At 37.1% G+C, this 17971-nt stretch overlaps 1 protein-coding gene across 1 annotated transcript in view; it reads left to right on the forward strand.

Moving 5' to 3' along the window:
* Positions 1-17971, forward strand: part of LOC101162392 (glutamate receptor ionotropic, delta-1) — a 268951-nt gene that overhangs the window by 198801 nt on the left and 52179 nt on the right. Inside the window, exon 5 of the mRNA XM_023963756.1 lies at positions 17412-17465. Within this exon, the coding sequence (XP_023819524.1) occupies positions 17412-17465 (54 nt within the window). The remainder of the gene's footprint in view (positions 1-17411; positions 17466-17971) is intronic.

Here is a 17971-nt window from a genome sequence, read left to right on the forward strand (position 1 = left end):
TGGTTTGTGTTTCTATATTTTCCACCTGTCAGTTTTCTGTTTATGGGCCATTTTGGATACTGGAAGCATTCCAGTGTGTGTTAAATCTGTTTCCTGTCCTGACAGCTGACAGTTTGTGTGCAGTGGTGTGTTCTGATGACCATAGCAGGTTATTCTGTGTGTAGGGATTACCTATAAACTTTTATTTTAAGCTGTCATCCTGTTTGTGTTGGAACTTCATGTCCAAAAAGGCTGTTGTGTTTCTTTTTCCTCTTCTTTGGTGAACTTTATGTTTCAGAGTTTTGAGATGATCAATGGGTTCTTGTGTGTGTCCTTGTGTATGGCATTTTTTCTCAAAAGTGTGAGTTTGCATTGGGTTGATGCTATTTTGGTTGCTGTGCAATAAGAAACTACATAGTATATCTGATAGTAAATTTCACAAAGCATTATTTTGGTCTGCAGATGACAAAAATAGAATTGGTGGATTTTGTTATGAATGTTTAACATGTTTATCATATGTCATACACGATCATTATCATCTAGAGTTTTTGTCTATGGTAAACTGACAACATAAGATGAAGATTTCTTTTTTTTTTTATCTAGTTCGGAGTTCTTGTGCCAGTTGAGAGTTGTCTCAGTAGTCTTCTGTTTGTCCAAGCATGGGTTTTATTATTTCCACTGGAGCCTTTGACTGATTATATTTGACCACAGTGCGACACATGGGAGAATCGTGTTCATGGTGTTTAGGTGTACCACGTATTTTCGGGTTTATTCTGGCTGTGGGTATCAGTGGAACTTTTGTTATCTTATCTAGAATTGTGATTTAACAGGGTCTACAGAGTATTTTTCTATTCTTGTTTGGAGTCTTTTTATCAACATTTCATAGGCGTGTTTTTGTCTTGTTTCACTTTTTGTTTCAGATGTTTTTTCATTGATGAGTGTGGCCCTTCCCTTAGCTGCTGGTCGAATTGTAATGGATGTGTCTTTTTTGACAGGGTTTATTGCTTTCTGTTCCTCATTGATGATGCTGCTTTGCGGGAGTTTTGATATTAGGATGGCTGTGGTAATTTTGCTCATGATGATGATATTTTTGCACTGGGGTCAAAATGAAAAGTTATCCAGTAGGAAAAATCAAGTGCTTATTGATTGACCAAACATTTTATACCATATGTAAAAAAAATGAAGCTGTTTTTGAGGGCTATGAAGTTTGTTTTTGACTATTTTCTTGACTATTGTTTTTCCTTGCATTGTATAATAACTTTTCGTTTGCCGTACATGTTTGAACCACTGACAAGTTACCAAAAGACTGTTTTGATAATGAGAGCAAAACCTTCTGATAAAAACTGCAAGCCAGTGGTTGAAGCATCACAAAATAAAAATACATTTTTTTCCTTCCCTTTGTCTGACATTACAGGAATAAAAAAGAAAAAAATCATTTTCTGTCCAATAGTTTTCTGGGTTTGGGGACATCCATACAGTAAAACCAAAGTACTGAATAGAAAAAGTCTGTGCAAACTACAGAGTAAGTATCGTTTTAAGTCCCACTCTGATCATCTTTTGATCTAATATAAAAGTGTACCCAGTGGTCTTTTGAATATGATTATGCCGTTTTGCCAAATTAAAATAATAAACTGTTGTTTTTATTAGGACATAATTTCTGCAGAGCAGCAGTAGTTCATCAGAAGTTTGCCTCTAAGCTGTGGGGGCAAAATTGTGGGTGGGACTGTTGGCACAGAGGCCCATCATCCCTTTGTTTCCTTTTCTAGCCAATTTACATCCTCTCACAACCCCCAACTTAGCATTGTCGGAGCAACAAAAATGGCTAGCATTATTGGAGCCAGATGCCAGCTCCGACGTGGAAAAGAAAGACGTACATGGATTTTGCATCATTTTGGATCAGATTTAAGGGGAGCAGGGAGACTTTGGTCAGCAGATTGTAGCCCGTACATCAATCGCAAAAGCTCTTATTTGTGTAATCATGTGCAATCATGAATTTACAGCATTTTTTGTCTGCTCCTGATTCACCATGATCTGAATAATGACATACTCAGAAATGCAATTTTAAGCTTAATTTTCTTCATACGTCCCCCATCTCGAGAAAATTGCTACAACATGTTAAAAACACCATTTGTAATGTAGTGGGTCTTTAAATTAAGGTTTTCTTGCCCTTTCCATATAGATTAGATTTCACAGTTCTCCTTAAATGCACTCAAGTGTAAAGATTTTCATGGATATAAACTTGCTCAGCATTGTTTTTCCCCCCATTAAGTCATTTTGTTTCTTTACCTGATTCTTTTTCCTGCTACTTCTTTAGGTGATAAAGATGGATGATTTCTGTTATTTCTTAAATCAATATAGAAACCAGTTCGATGCATTGTTTCCTACATAGTTCACCCCACCACCCTGTACGCATACATGGGTGATGGTACGTACAGAGCTTCAAGCTTCTTGGTGGGTTGAAAAATTGGTGAACATGTATTTTAGTGATTCAACTGTCAAGTTTATTTTAGGTCTATATGAAAGATCTTTTCCCGCTCAACTCTAACTTTGAGCACCTTGCAGTAAAAGAAAAATCTTTCATCACTAAAACTTACTGTGTGGGGTGCAATATATGTAATTCCTTTCATCCATTTAAATTCATGCTTGGCAAAATGTAAGTGTTGCTTTAAAACTCCCCTATAAAACTTCTCAAGTGGCATGTGCGACTTTTATGTTATAGCTGATCGCTCGAGGTTTGCATAATCTTTTTCATATTGCTCAGTGTTTTAAGCATCTAAATGTGCCCGGAGACACTCATGCTGAAAATAATGCAGAATATCCGGAAGGGAACAAAGGGGAGCATCATCCAAACATCAAACCCAATGTCACCAAACATTAAAAGATGTTGTGGATACATATTAATCACTCTTTATGGTGTTAATATGCTCCATCAGCTCAGAAGTTGGCAAGTGAGGCTTTCAGTGAAGCCTGATGAGAGATGCTTTCCAGGAAAAAGGGTTATAGTAGCGCTGAGGCTTCAGGGTGTGTGGCAGTGGGGGTAGATGAATGAAGGGGAGAGTCTGCTGTCCGGGATGCCCCGTAGAATCTCTGCCAGATCCTTCCTTCAAACTGGCCTTTTCAGTCCTCTATTCAAAAAGCAGTAATTGCATCATTTTTCAAGCCCCTTGCCTCTGTCTGACTGTGAAGTCGGCCTCATTAATCAAACTAATGGAGAAGTAAGTGATTTCAAAATATAGGCTTTGATCATGCACCCCCTACGCTTTCCCATAACTCCACCTTCTCCTCAGCTGTGGGAAACCCTTTGCTCCCGTTGTCCCATCTTATCTTGTTTTTTTCAACCATCTTTCTTCTCTTCATATTGTATAGTAAAAGCTGTGCAAGTAAGACTGATTTTCACTGCCCTTAAAGGCTTCTGGTGATGCACATAGGGAGCAATGTTGCACATTCTGGCAGTGCTGTTGCTTTCTTGGAGCCTATTGCAACATTACAGGGAACACATCTGCACAAGAGTGCAAAAAAAATGGCCCATCTAAAATCATTGTGGCCTATTAACAGGCTCGCTGTCCCAAAGAGTCAGAGTTTAGATACATTTATTGATCCTGATGAGGCAGATTAAATTAAAGTGTACCTTAGGTGTATTAGAATGCTTGTGCCAGCTATAAAGCAGAATCACTGTTCCTTCAGCCAAAGCTGGCTGGTAAATTAGATTCCTCTCCAGAAAAAGCCAAAACAAAAGCACAACTCACACAGATGCTCTTTACATGTTTGATGAAACCACAATGGGCTCAAGGGAGTGTTTTATTTACACTACATTTGACTGGTTTATGTCATGTGCGATTGCAAATGTTACAGGAAGAATTTGTGGGGTTTTTTTTGCCTGTCAGTGCTGTTTATTTAACTTTATTTATATTGTTAGGATAATTCCTGGAGCCTATTCTGCAAAATCTGATTGTCACAGTGGCAGAATTCTGCTGTTGGTTTCGAATGTCACCTGCCACTAGCAGGAAACGTTCATTCATTCTGAATCCATTTTATGAGTGCAAGAATGAAAAATTGGCTCAGTGACCTTGTGCAGGAGTGTCCACCCTGAGAGGGAGAGATCACATGTTCAAATCCAGGCTGAGTCAAACCAAAGACTAAAAATGGGACCCAGTGGACACTCAGCATTACGGGGTTGGATTGGATTGGGGGGTTAAACCACCAGGACTGGGTCAATTGCACTGAACAAATTTCACACACCTAGGAGTGTGACAACTAATGAGACAAACTTTAATGCTAGAAAATCCACGATGCATAACCCCAATAATGAAAATTTTCCAGGCTGGGCTAAAAGCACATTTTTGTTTATAGTTTTGGCGGGTTTATTTTCTATTATTGTGTTCAACGTTCACAGTTTACATTTATTCTACCCCTGAGTGAATATGCTTCAACCAATTTTAGAGGTTATCCTAAAAGGACATTTTGATTTATTATTGGAGGATGGTATCAATGTAAACACAGTTTTTCTCTCTTTAGAATAATCAAAATCTGTGTTGTTGTCCCCCCCCCCCCCCCCCCCTGATTTCAGATAAGACTTCCATGAAAAAATAGAGGGGTAAAAGCTACAGGCTTTAGTTTAAAAAAACAGTCCCCACAGTTTGAATATTTCCTTCAATTTTTCTAAAAAAAAAAAAGCAGAATGCATCCTTTTATTGTAAAATAACTGGAGTACTTTTTGAATAGCAGACGGCCCCTTCTTCCTGTCCATGTTAGCGCTCCCGTGTCTCTGTAAAGAGGAACCTTCGCTCTCCAGCTTTCATGGAGGCCAGCCTTGTGCCTGTCGAGCATCTGTCTAGAGACTTTGACATAAAGAGTGCTGGAATCTTTAGACAGCCTTAGTGGGTGTCCTTCCTTCATCCTTGGAAAACAGGTCTGCGGCAACACTGAAAACTTCAGGCTTCACAGGACTCTAAACAGAAGAATATTTCTAAAACATGTCGCTGAAGAACAGCAACAGAAAACCACATAATAATGCCTGTAATTCAAGTAGAATCCTGACCTTCATTGTGTCCAAGGTTGTGGAGAGTTTTGAAGAGTAGAATTCTCTGGAAACCATCAAAAAATAGAAATTAAATAATAAAACATCATACAGGAAATAGTCAGACATTCTGTTTTTTTTCAATAAAATTAATAATTATAGTGTTACCAATCGTCATTTAGAATTTTAACATATTTTCCTTTTTATGTATCCTGTTAATTTTACACAATTTCCAAGTAGAATAGAGACTCTTCAGGAAGGAATGTAACAGTATTAATATATATTTAACACATTGTTAATAATATGGCTTAACATTGTTAACAGATTTAGATAAAGTGGTGTTACCTCTCCCTCCTCCTTTTCCTTTCACCCTTTTTGGCTGTGAGTGCTGCTTGGAATCAGCATCTTGCGGAGACTTAAACTTTCACACTCCCACACTCTTTAACGCATCTTGTTTCCCACGATGCTCTGAGAAGATATGTCTCATGCTGCTTGGCAATAATTAGGAGAAACTTGGTGTTCATCTTTGACCCAGCTAACCTCCCACAGTTTTACCACTGGCGCGCACGCTCCTGTTACTCCTTTTGCCGGCCCACATTGCTTGCTTGTTGCTTGATCATTTAGAGCTGGAGCCCTTCACCTACCTTCAGTGCTCTGCATTGTGCTGCAGCATGAAACGCTGATGATTTTCAAATGGGTACAACATAAAAACAGCCTGGACGCATTAAAGTTTTTTTGTTTTTTTTTAAACATTTTTGAACATTTTTTAAAGTAGATACAAAGCAATGAGTCCATGTGCTGTTCCTAATGCCTCTGTCATTTGTTATGGCTTTTGTTCCCATTTTGTTGTCTTTCCTTTTGTAGCGTCTGTCTGTGTTCTCAGGTTTTTTACTTTCAGTTTTGCAGCTCTGAAGATTAGAAGCAGTGGGAGACCCCGCTTTTACTTTGGTAGAAAGAATGTTGTAAGCCAAAACATTTCAGAGGATTGATGTTTTTCCTTTTATTTATGTGAATGGTCCTTTTTTAGGAGCCCCTCGTTGTACTTGCACATATCTGCCTAACAACAAAGAGCACCAGCCACTGAGCACTGCTTTATGCACCTTGCAGTGAATGGCTGCTGATGCAGGGGCTTTTTAACATTAAGCACTCTCTAAATGCACCAATAACTTTAATTTCCCATCTCAAATAATCTTCTTGTAAATATCATTGAAATTAGTGTCCATTGCCATCCATATCCATTTTCTGTTTTTGCTTAGTCCTGGACAGTCATGGAAATTGCTGCCCATCCCCTGCTACCTAAGGGTGAAAATGGGGTTACACCCTGAGCTGTCTGCCAGATCATTTCAGGGCTATACACACACATCCACACACACTCTATTTAGAGTTAGCAATGAGGCATGAAGCTATGAAGCACGACTTTTTTTTACCGTAGGAGGTAGCCAGGGACCCTGGAGAAAACCTACTCATGCATGGGGGAGAACATGCAAACTCCACACAGAAAGGATCCAGCTGGGATTTAAACCAGGGGGTCTCACTCTGAGGCTGCAGTAATAAATACTGTGTATAAAAGTCTTTACTTTTGTATAATTGTAATTTTGTATAATATAATTAATTTATAATAAATAAATTTAGAACAAATTGAAATATAGGTATCACCAAAGTCGAAAATAGCAAATATTTATTGTGTTGGAAGGTTTTGAGAAATCACAAAGCATGACTTCGTACAAGAATATAACCAGAGCTCCTTCTAATTAACAATCAGGCATTCATGAATACATTCATTCATTTTGTTTATCTACTTACTCCATCCTGTTTAAGACCATGTCAACAGTCACCCATAAATAAGCAAAGTTACACCTAAGACAGGATGTTAATCACTCACAGAGCAAGAATACATAAAGTAAATATTTAATTACTTGTTAGCCCACTTTATTCTGTGGATTTCAATTAAGTTCGTTCTGTTTCCTGTTGGGGTGTGATCATCTGTGCTTGTTAGATCCTCTTCCTTGCAGTCTTGTTTGCTTTGCTCTGTGTTCTGCTCTGAATTATAAGCAACATAAATCAAATTTCCAGTTTTCTCTATTTTACTAATTCTGTCTTATGTCAGGGTATTATGGATTTTCTGCTTGTTGTTTCATCATAAGAACTTATTTTGTTTAACTTTGAATAAAATGGAGGCCCCTTTCCTCCCAGGTGAGTGAATTGTATGTTGCTACTTCAACAGATCTGTAACAGATGCAGAAAAATGGGCTCACATCATCAACTCAGAGATATTCTCAATGACGAGCTTCCTCGCTCTCCTCCATTTCCTGACTGGCACAAGCTGCCCACTAGAAAATCTTTCGATGTTCCCGATTAGCCACTTCAGGCCTACATCTTGTGTTTCTAAAGGGCACCAGTGATCACAAGTGCATCATTCTATTTTATGGTATCCCCCCTCTGCTCCTGTCTATGCTCATCTCCTCTGAAAGTCCTCTGTGATCGGTAACTCTTGACACTTCAGGATGACACTATATCCTATAGCACAGGTGCACAAGGTCACCTGAATATTGGTTTTCTTAAAGGGTCAATCTCTGTGTTTTCAGGGGTAAACAAGTTCATGACTCATGCTGAGCAGTAGAGCCCTTAAGAGCTGCAGAAGTTGCATAGGGCCATAGACACAATGCCACCTAAGTGTGATGCATTTTAATGTGAATGAGCATCATAATTCAACTTCAATTGCAGCTTTGTATAATGTATTTTCTGAGACATCAAATTATTTAAATGTTGACAGACAATGTTGCAATCATGTGTAAGATCACCATTACATTTTCTTTACAGATCAAAAGACAAGTTATCAGAAGAAAATCACTTCAAAAAGTTTGAATTACAGACACTAAAGATTTCTGAGTGTAAATTTCCACAAGACCTTTTAAAAGACCAGTATTGAACGTCCCTTTAACTCAAATAATAGCCTCACAATACATGTGTTTAAGTAAAATTAACCAGCACATTTTATTAATTTTACTGGTTCACTGTGCAGTGATTGTTGAGTGATTGTTTTTTTATGAAAAGAAGTATTTTATTTAACTTAAGTACCTATAGTGAAAATAATAAATGCATGGCTCAGAGTACAAGATTCATATTTTACTTGTTCATTAGCCCTCATGTCATTTGTAATATAATGAATCTAATTAATTTGTAATGCATTTTTCTGAATTTCTGCTGGCTTTCTGCTCCAGTTCATCTGTCTGGTCCAAGCATCATATCATAAGTATGAAACTGGATGAGTTCATGTGTGAAATTTTTAGTTATTGTTATTGCACACCTATTCATGAATGAGTACATCAGAGGGACAGGACATGTTAGAAGTTTTGGAGATAAAGTCAGAGGCCAGAATGAGACGGTTCGGACATGTCCAGAGAAGGATGCTGAGTCTAGAGCTGCCAGGCAAAAGGTCTAGAGGAAGACCAAAACGGAGGTTTATGGATGCTGTGAATGAAGACATGAAGGTACCTGTTGTAAGAAAACAGGGTTAGATGAAGGAAGCTGATTCGCTGTGATGATCCAGATAGGGAAAAGCTGAAAGGAAAAGAAGATGAATCTATATCGGTCTTTAAGAAATCTTAATGTTATGAACCATCTGCAGCCTGTGTGCTTGAGTTTAACTTTTACAGGTTTTATTTTAATTTAAATATATGTATTAAATTAACTTACATTAATTTAATAAATATTCAGATATGATCATAAATGAAACAGCAAGTAAAGCTGCTGTTGTGCAGAGTGTGAAATTAAAAAAAAACTTTATTTATTTTGTTTCGTACTGAAAATACAAGCAGAATGAGGAAATCAAAACTCAAGCATTAAGTTCATATACTTATCCAAGTAATTGCTTGGTCATAAATTGTGCCTCTTAAATTATGTGCACACCAGGCTATTGATGCATATTCAAGAACGCACTAGACACGCATTCTGTAACAAACATTTAGCCCATGCTGTTCACACTGGAAAAACACAGAGGGTATCCCTCTTATTTTTATTTTCTAATGTTTATTAGCACATGTCCATTATCTACATTTGGAAGAGGCGTGGTGAAAAATGTCAAAGTGTGCCAATCTAGTGAATCTTGCCCCAGGCTTTGTCTTTCACAGCTCTGTTCTGATATACGAGATACTTGGTGTCATATAATTCCACCTGGACACAATATTAATCTCTCAATTTTTCAATTTTCCAACTGTTGGCACTTCGCTGAATTAAAAGGGATGCCATCCATACGTCACTACCTGGGATTGGTCAAGGTTGGACCTGTAATGCGCGTTCAATTGCCACGCGTTTTGTATGTAGAGACCAAAAGCGGTTGTAGAAACTTGTGTAGCAACAAGTGAACGCAAGAGTATTAAACGCAGAAGCCAGACACTCGCGTTTTCTTAGACCTTTTATTAGAAGTGGCCGGTTGAACGTGTGTTGCCAAGGGCAGTGTGAACATTGCTTCATTTTTGAAGCTGAAAGTGTACCGTATTCATAAAATCTGTCCAACAAGAGCCAAACCAGGATTTTTTTTATTACAGGAAAATTTATATACATATTTTTAAACCCTGAAACTGTGATTTTGTGTTTTTAAAAAAAATTGCAGCTAAGCTAGTGAGATGCTGGCAAATAATGTATGACTTCCAATGTTCAAATATTTCATGGAAATGGTGGCAAAAACACATTAAAGCACATAATAGGATCTAATTCAGGCTCATTCTGGCTTCTCATTATAAGTCTGTCTCCAAACACTCATACTTTGGTGGATTGAGTCGAGACAAATGCGACGCCAGCTGCATTGTTGGAAAAGTGAAAATTGCTCAAAAACTCGTCTCCCGACTGAGCGGCTCCACTCAGGAGCCCTTCAGCCCAATAACGCCGTTCAAAGAATGTCACAGTAAGTTCTAATCCTGTTTGTGAATCACAGAGACACTATTAAAGAAGAGAAGACGTGCAGCAGCACACAGAAAGCAGATGTCATACAGGAGTTTAAAAAGAGTCAGTTCAGGTTTTTAACACACTGGGAGGAGAAAAAAATTGATATATATAAAAACGTCACATGCTAATATCCTTGCACTTGCATTGAACTGTTAAATGCTATAAGAGAATACAGTCTGGCAATCATGGCATTTATTGAATAATGAGGAAAACACAACCCTCTGAAAAACCAAATGCAAAAAAGCTCTTTTTCTGAATTAGCATTTATCAGAGCACTTCCCAAATCCGGCAACATTTTTACGACAGAAAAAAAAACATTTATTTGGACAAACAATACTTTTAAATACAGCTCTCCATGCAGAGGCACAGCACCAAAATGTACTCGGTAAACACAGCAAGGTTAATATTCCAACCGGTACACCTTCTAGCAGGGACATTAACTATTCCACACAAGTCTCAGCATATGTATGTGGGAGGCTAACTACATCCAGGGAGGTGCCAGAAGCATTAGTGCCATGGCAGATGGGAGTAATGATTTGTTTTTAATGTGACACATCGTATGCCGTCTTCTTGAGAGGGCCACCTGGTCTTGTGTTCTGACTCCAATAAGGTCAGCGTGGATTCTTTCAGATCTTGTATTATGACTGAAGACTGCTGATCAAAGAGCTGATTGAAATCTCCTCTGTTTGGATGTTTCTTTGAGTATTAACCATCAACTGACTGATAGAAGCCTAGCTCTGATTAATTATAGTATATAATATATATGTCCTTCAAGATTTATATTAGGCTGCACCTGCAGGCTGAGGTTTGTTGACAGCCTCTTTGAAGGCTGATTGTGGTGTTTGAAGGTGGGTTTCCACAGCAACAGCAGCAAGGTCGGAGTCCTGGGTCAGGGGGACTATAGTGAATCTTTAATAACAGACCATAATACTCTTCCTGCCTTCTATTTTACGTTATTACCACAAAGAGTTCACAAGGTGTGACGGCTGCAAAAAAAACAAAACAAAAAAAACATTTCAATCTTTTAAATTGAGGCCAAAACCGAAAGGCATTTGGTTAAAAAAAAATGCACCCAGACCCGACCTGAGAATGTACTTGCAGGGCCTTGTGAGAAAAGATGAAATTGAGGAAGGGTTGTTGTGGAGCACAAAAGACAGGAGGAAAAGAATGTGTGATGTAAAGGCCAAGGATAAGTTGGCAAATTTGAATTTGTAGAGCTTTTTTGTAAAAAAAAAAAAAGAAACAGTATGTTCATAAGTACTGACAAAAATGTACTGTATTAAAGACAAAGTGAAAACCCTTTGAATTGAAGTTAAAAATAACACAATAAACTACAATTTAAACTTTTTAGAGTAATCTGTAATGTAAAAAGTACAGATCTTAGTTCTATTGAGAGACTGTCACCGCTCTGGTTGCTCAGCACAGCAAGATCCTCAAGCATCAATGTCAAATATGGAGGATGCAATGATTGGAAAAGCAAACAAACATTAAGACCAAACAACTCCTTATGGAAAACATTTGCTTATATGAGAAGTTCATAATTTCTTTTGTGGTTTGTTGATGTGTTCTTTTGTGTTTTCCTGATAAATTTGCTTATGCTTTAGTCTTTCTACAGTACAAACAAAATCCATCATTGTGTATTGAAAGATTAAACTTAGTTTGTAAGGCCAAATTTCTTATCTAAAACCTTTGCATGGCTGTGTGTCAGAAGTGCATCCAAACCCTCAGTTACATGCTTCTGTAAGGGGGTTGACCTGCATGGGTGCACCCGCATCTTGAAGGGAGAGCAGGTGTGACTTGCAATACCCCCGTAGCTCGTGTGGCTACCTGAAGGGATGTCATAAAAATTACATGTTCAATTGCCATGCGTGTGGTAAATATATCACAGAGTACTTGTAAGATTAATCTAAGTTGCAGGCCCGATGCTGTCGTACGGTGCCCTTTATGCAGCACTCAAGTACGGTGCATGCACTGGTGAAAGCCTTACTAACCATGCACATTGCTGCAAGCACAGGGTGTGCAGCAGGTGAATGTAAGTGCCCATAAGATGTCTGTATAGGACACCCACAGAAATTATGCTCTGATTGTCTTATTTCCTAATTTCAAACAGCCAGGCTGTCCACATGGGACTCGCAAGGAGCATACACCTTTCACTTGAGCAGCACTAACAGGCTCCCTGTACGACTCGGGAGGTTTGGAGAAAAAAAAGAAATATCTGTAGGACACGCCTTCATCTCACTATCCTCCCCTTTATATCCCCTGCATGTTGCCTTAATGTTCACCACAGCCTGACACCCACAGTTATGCCCATAGGAAAAAAAATCTGCATGAACATCATCGCTTTGCGGGCTCATCGGGTTGTCTACGATCTTTAAGGTTCCTACGGGCCACCTGCATGCGCGCCCTACAGATTTGCCCATTTTTTGCCCACAGCCCATATCTACTTGTGAGGGCATTAAGGCATAACCCTTGAAGATGTGCAGAGCCAACATTTTAAGCTTTACATTTGTAGCCCAACTTTTTAAAAAAAACTCTCAAGTTTCCCTTTGCTTGCTACACAGAATGCCATTTATGGTACATTTAGCTGTTTATCTTGTTGCACCTTTAAACGTGAAAAGCCATCTCTTGAAAAGCCATCTCTGCCATCTCTGTCGTATCAGTGTGAATGACTGACATTTGCACTGATATAGAAATGTAAACTTTTCTTGAACTTCAGCTATACCTCAAAAGCATGTCAATTTTAGTGCCATAACTTTTAGTGCCATGAAATCTGAAACAATTTTACCTTTGGAAGGACTGGCAACTGTCTTGAATGCTTCATTCTCGTAAATAATCTCTCACTCTCAACTTTTATCCTCTAAAAAAAAAACTATTAAAAACAGGTATTTTGAACAGTCTTCAAGACCTTTGCTTAGGTATTTGCATCTTGCCTTTATGTCGGGATGCGAACCTGAGTGCTACAGGCAGGAAAGCCAGAAAAAGTCAGCTTTTATCGAGGTCTGCCCCAACCTGATAATCAATTTATCATGCCCTGAAGATTAAAAGCACCCAGCTTCAACTTATCCCCTTAAATCCTATGGTAGCTGCAAAGTAGTATTCAATATGTGTTTTCTTTTTTCCTTTTTCTTCTTCAACTTCTTGCTTTTGGGCCTCACTTTTGTTGACTAGGTGATGTCATGGTGAAAAAGATTTCAACTTGAAATAAATACAGTTTATTCGGTTCACACAGATTGCTGCTCTGTGAACATAGTGGTTGTGTTTTTCAATTTAAATAGCAACATAGGAAAAGTAAAGTGAAATGAAAAAGACAAAACTATTATGTCAAAAACTGGCTTTTTTTTCAAGGCTTTTCTGACTTAGAAATAGCTCATTCGGGACTCCTTCTAGTTAGAAAATGCAACCGTTATAATCATATATCTTAGAGAAATCATATAAATACTGTTTTCAAGTCAGAAATAGTTTCAACAAATATCCGTCTGGGTATCTTGCAGAACCATAAATTACAATAAATTAAATAGTTATTGAAAGCTTTTTGCCTTTTTAATGTTAAGTCTTAAATAATTATTGAACATTTTTAGTTTTAAATACAAAATATGTATTTTGAAGTGAAGTTTTGCAGCATAATGCAACCTTCAAAGCCAGTTTGGAGGTGAACTCTCCAAAATATATAATTGAATGTGATCGCACTGAGTGCTCTCATCTTTAAACATTCAGGATGTCAGTCCAGTCTTCTTTGCCTTTCCAAAATCCCTCCCTACATAATTTCGCATCCTTTTGACTGCATTTTCTCTCGGTCCCTATTCGTCAGTCACGATTTGAAATTGAAGTTGTCACACACTGGCTGCTTTTATAGCGTTGCGACTGTATAAGAACACGCTTGAGGTACTCGCCTGTTCTGATCACAGATCCACTGTCACCATGTTTTGGCATCTATTAACTACAAAAAAGAAAAAAAAAGAGTTTTTTTTTTTTTTTTTAATGTCACTCCAAGCAACGGTTGTGCTTCTTTTACTACATTGCACACAGTAGTTACAAAAACAACAAATAAATCGGAAATGCATGAAAAAAAGCAAAAAATAAGCAAGCTATCCACATCTCATCAATAATCTTTTGTGATTTTTTTATTTTTATATTTTGACATGATATGTATAATTTCAGGAGGAATAAATCCACATGAATTTTACATTAAAGAATTAATTTGATTGCAGAAAACAATCAAAGCACTACAAACAGAAACATAATTAGAAGATTTTGGTATTTAAAGACAAAAAACAAGCAAAACTAAAGTTTAAGTTATTCATCAATTTTTTAAAAGTTTTATTTTGTCTCCAATAAACCACTTCCTCAGATGGAGCTTTTTCACAGTTCCCTTCAAAGTCCTATTTCTGCCCTTAAATCCTTTACTCTTTGTCAAGTTGTCCTCTTTCTTCTAGTTTCACTCTCACTCCTGGAATTTCAGTGTTTTTTGCTTGTTTTCTTTGCACTCATAAATGCAAATGAGGTTTTTAACCCTTTAATTAGTTAGGAAAAAAACATAAAACTAAAGTTAACCTAGTGTTAATTCACCTTTTTTGAGCACTTGCATGTAGCAGACAGATTTCAGAGGTCGCTCATGAAAGATTTAGATCACGGCTGCCTTTGAGTGTCATCTGTAATGTGTGACTGCTTTGAAATTTCTTTTTTCTTCACAGTTTTTGATTTATTTTGATCTATCTATTTAAGCCTTACACCCACAGATTTACAATGAGATGATCACAGACAGATGTCCAATTAAAATGATCAATCCCTAAATTCACACTTTTATCCCAAAGCACTGACAGTTATATTATTGATTCATTTTTAAGATTTGAGAACATTTGAATTTTCTTAACTACTTCCAAATGTTCCATCATATAAATTTGTGTAAAGTTGATGTCAAAAAGTTCCCTAAAGCACTTTTTTTTAAACAGCTCCATCAATCATGCTGTAAGTTTTACGGGTTGTTTGTGTTCACTGTTTTAAACTTGGCATCCTTTTGATAGTGAGTGATTACACAGCTCGCTTCCTATCATACACTCTTCCGTCTGACTGGTTTACAGATTATTATTAATTGACTCCATCATTAGCAGGTTACACTAGTTCCGCTTTCCATCATAAATTTGAAAGAGGAATACACTTTAAATCATGGGAAAAAGGACTTTTCCTTTGAAATTTTTTATTAATGCAATTCCAAAGGATTTTTAAATGTTTCTTTTTTTTGACATTCTGCTTTTACATGTTTTTAAGTGCTCTGGATTTGTGGGTTCATTTCATGCAAGCAATTTTCTCTGTTGAAAACTCGTGTGAGCTGTTTACTCTCTTCAGTACAAAATTATATATTGCATATTTTGAAGGTTAATAAGACAAAAATGTGAAATTCAAGAGCAGCGTCGTAGAGGCCCAGGATCACAAAGAAAGAGCCAAACTGAAGAGTGCAGAATTTATCAAGCCAATCTTTGAACCAAAACATAGTTTTCAGGCAAAACAAAACAGATTTGTAAATGAAAGTCATATGAATAAAAATTTTCACAGGGGTTTTGAGGGAAAACAATTCAATATCTAAGTGTAAAAACAGGAAATTTGTTTTCAGATTAAGAAATCATCCTCTTTATATCAAATAATGCTTATTTCTATGGCTGTTTTAGTTCAAATTAAAACAAAGAAGTTTATTAACTAGCAGTAGTAACTAATCACCACAGCTTTTCTCCTCTTTAATTTCTTGGCTAATATTCATCAGTGATTGAGGTCTTAAAATATGACAGCTAATTTCAATGTTTGCTACTTCAGTGTAAGTGGTTAAATGTCAGCTTGCAAACATCCTTTTGCCTAATAAAGGTTCATTTCCAAAGTGTCTAAAGTTTTTAGTGTTCAGTTGTGTTGTGAAATGAAGCTGAACATCTCATATTGTCTCGTGTTTCGCCTCAGGCTTCAGCAAAACACCACATTCCTGCTTGTACTGTACACATTAACTACCCCACACTTCATTACTTGACTTACCATTCATGCCATCTGACAGATTTCATTTGAAAGAATGGATTCCGTGCAAGAACTGCCAACTCGATTCAGTGACAGAGTTATATCTTCAAAGCAGGCAATAGCTGCTGTTGTCAAATTGTGTTTCGGGTCAGAAAGACATAATGATAAAGTGAAACGATATACTAACACATAAAACAAGATTTCCGGTGCATTAACACTGTTTGTTTTATATGGCATTAGGAAAGGACCGGCATGTGTTACTGCTGAACTGCTGTTGCAGCTGAACCAATGCACTCGATTGGTGCATTAGGATATTTTTGCACAGACATCCTTCGCTCCACTCTGTTAAATGCATTCTGTTTGTGTGACCTCATAAAATAGATATTAATTTTTCACTTTTTATTTAGGAACTATAGCTCAAAAAAGCATCAGAAATATTAAATTTTTATTCATTTATTTTTTTGCTTGGTACTTTTGTTTGGTTCTTAATGGATTATAAGAAAAGACAAGAAAAATTAAAGGAAAATTTTGTTTTTTTTTTACTTTTTTTCCAGTATATATTGATTTTTTTGGGTGACACTGTTAGCTCATGCATTTAAGTAAGTCATAATATTTGAGCTGACATGTTTAAACTGAAAGATTCTCCCTGACAATGTTTAAATACTAAAGACGGAGTTAGATATTTAACAAAAAAGGCGGAAACTACAGTCTATGCAGCCTAGATAAGCATTTTTGTAATTGTAAGCGGGATTGCTTCCCTTGTGCTGATAAATTTTAGCCCATTCGGTTCGCTTACATACCCCTAAGAAACCAGATTACAGTTTGCTCTCTGTCATAAGTGCCTTTGTATCAAGGTTAGGGTTGGGGATTAGAGGAAAAACTATTTTCCCAGCAGGATTTATCCAGGAGAGAAAAAAAAAAGAAGAAAGCTGATTCTTGGGCCGCATAACTGTGTAAGTGGGTTTAGACTTCAGATAGGAAATGTAACGCGTTGGCAGCAGAGCAGCAGCATAAAAGGAAAGATTAATGCATGTAGAGGTTCATCTTTGTATTCAGATGATTCAAAGTGGGAACAAAGCTTAAATGCTCACAAATGTGTCTTTGTGTGTTCAAATACAGCTTTGCTTGACATCTTTTTACTGTTTGTACATTGATAGTTGTGCAAAAAGCTTTATGATTTCACAAAAATCCCCTCCTCAAATTAGAATGCTAAAACTTGTTTTGCCGAAATTTTTACATTTTAGATCAGAAAAATAAATAAAATCAGATAAAAGCATCTGTTGAGAAAGATTTTTGGCCCAATCTGTGGTTTTCTGTCATCTTAACATATTAAACCTGGACTTTCTAAATTCAATTAAGACTAAAAACCCCTGACATTTGACCTGACCTCTGACATGAACTACAACAACATTTAAGTAAATTAGCATACTTGAATAAACTAACCTTCTTTGTCTTTCTTATTTTATCATTGCTGCAGGCGGTGGAAACCAACCTGGCGTCAAAGGACAGTCACTGGGTCTATGCCAACGAGGTGAGACTAAACCGTTCAACTTTTACTTAAGGTAAAATGGAAACTTTGTCAACTTGCAAGAGCGTAACTGAGCCAAAAGGCTTAGTTGCGTCAAACCCTTGGAACTAATTCATCTCCAAAAAATGGTGTATGAAAAAACTAAGATAAAAACGATTTCCACATGAGTCACTTTAAATGCTGCAATGCAATGGCATCTATTTCTTTACAAATACACACATCCATTTGTGTGTTTTTTAATCTTTAATCAAACTGATAATCCAGGATTAAAACCAGTGCAACGTAGCTTCTGATTTTCAGGCATGACTGCTTACCTGGAGGAACTTGTCATCTTTATCGACAACACGAAACCTATTGATTACTAATCCATAGGGCATGACAAATGCATTGACGTTCTTGGCCCGGCTCGCTCTGAACAAAATGATCAAGATAGAATCATAAGCAGGCTGAGGAGAAAAATATTCAACATTTTCTTGGAAGAGCCATATTTGTTGGAAATTGGAATCTAT

Source organism: Oryzias latipes, chromosome 15 (genome assembly GCF_002234675.1).
Source record: "Oryzias latipes chromosome 15, ASM223467v1".
Lineage (NCBI taxonomy): Eukaryota > Metazoa > Chordata > Actinopteri > Beloniformes > Adrianichthyidae > Oryzias > Oryzias latipes.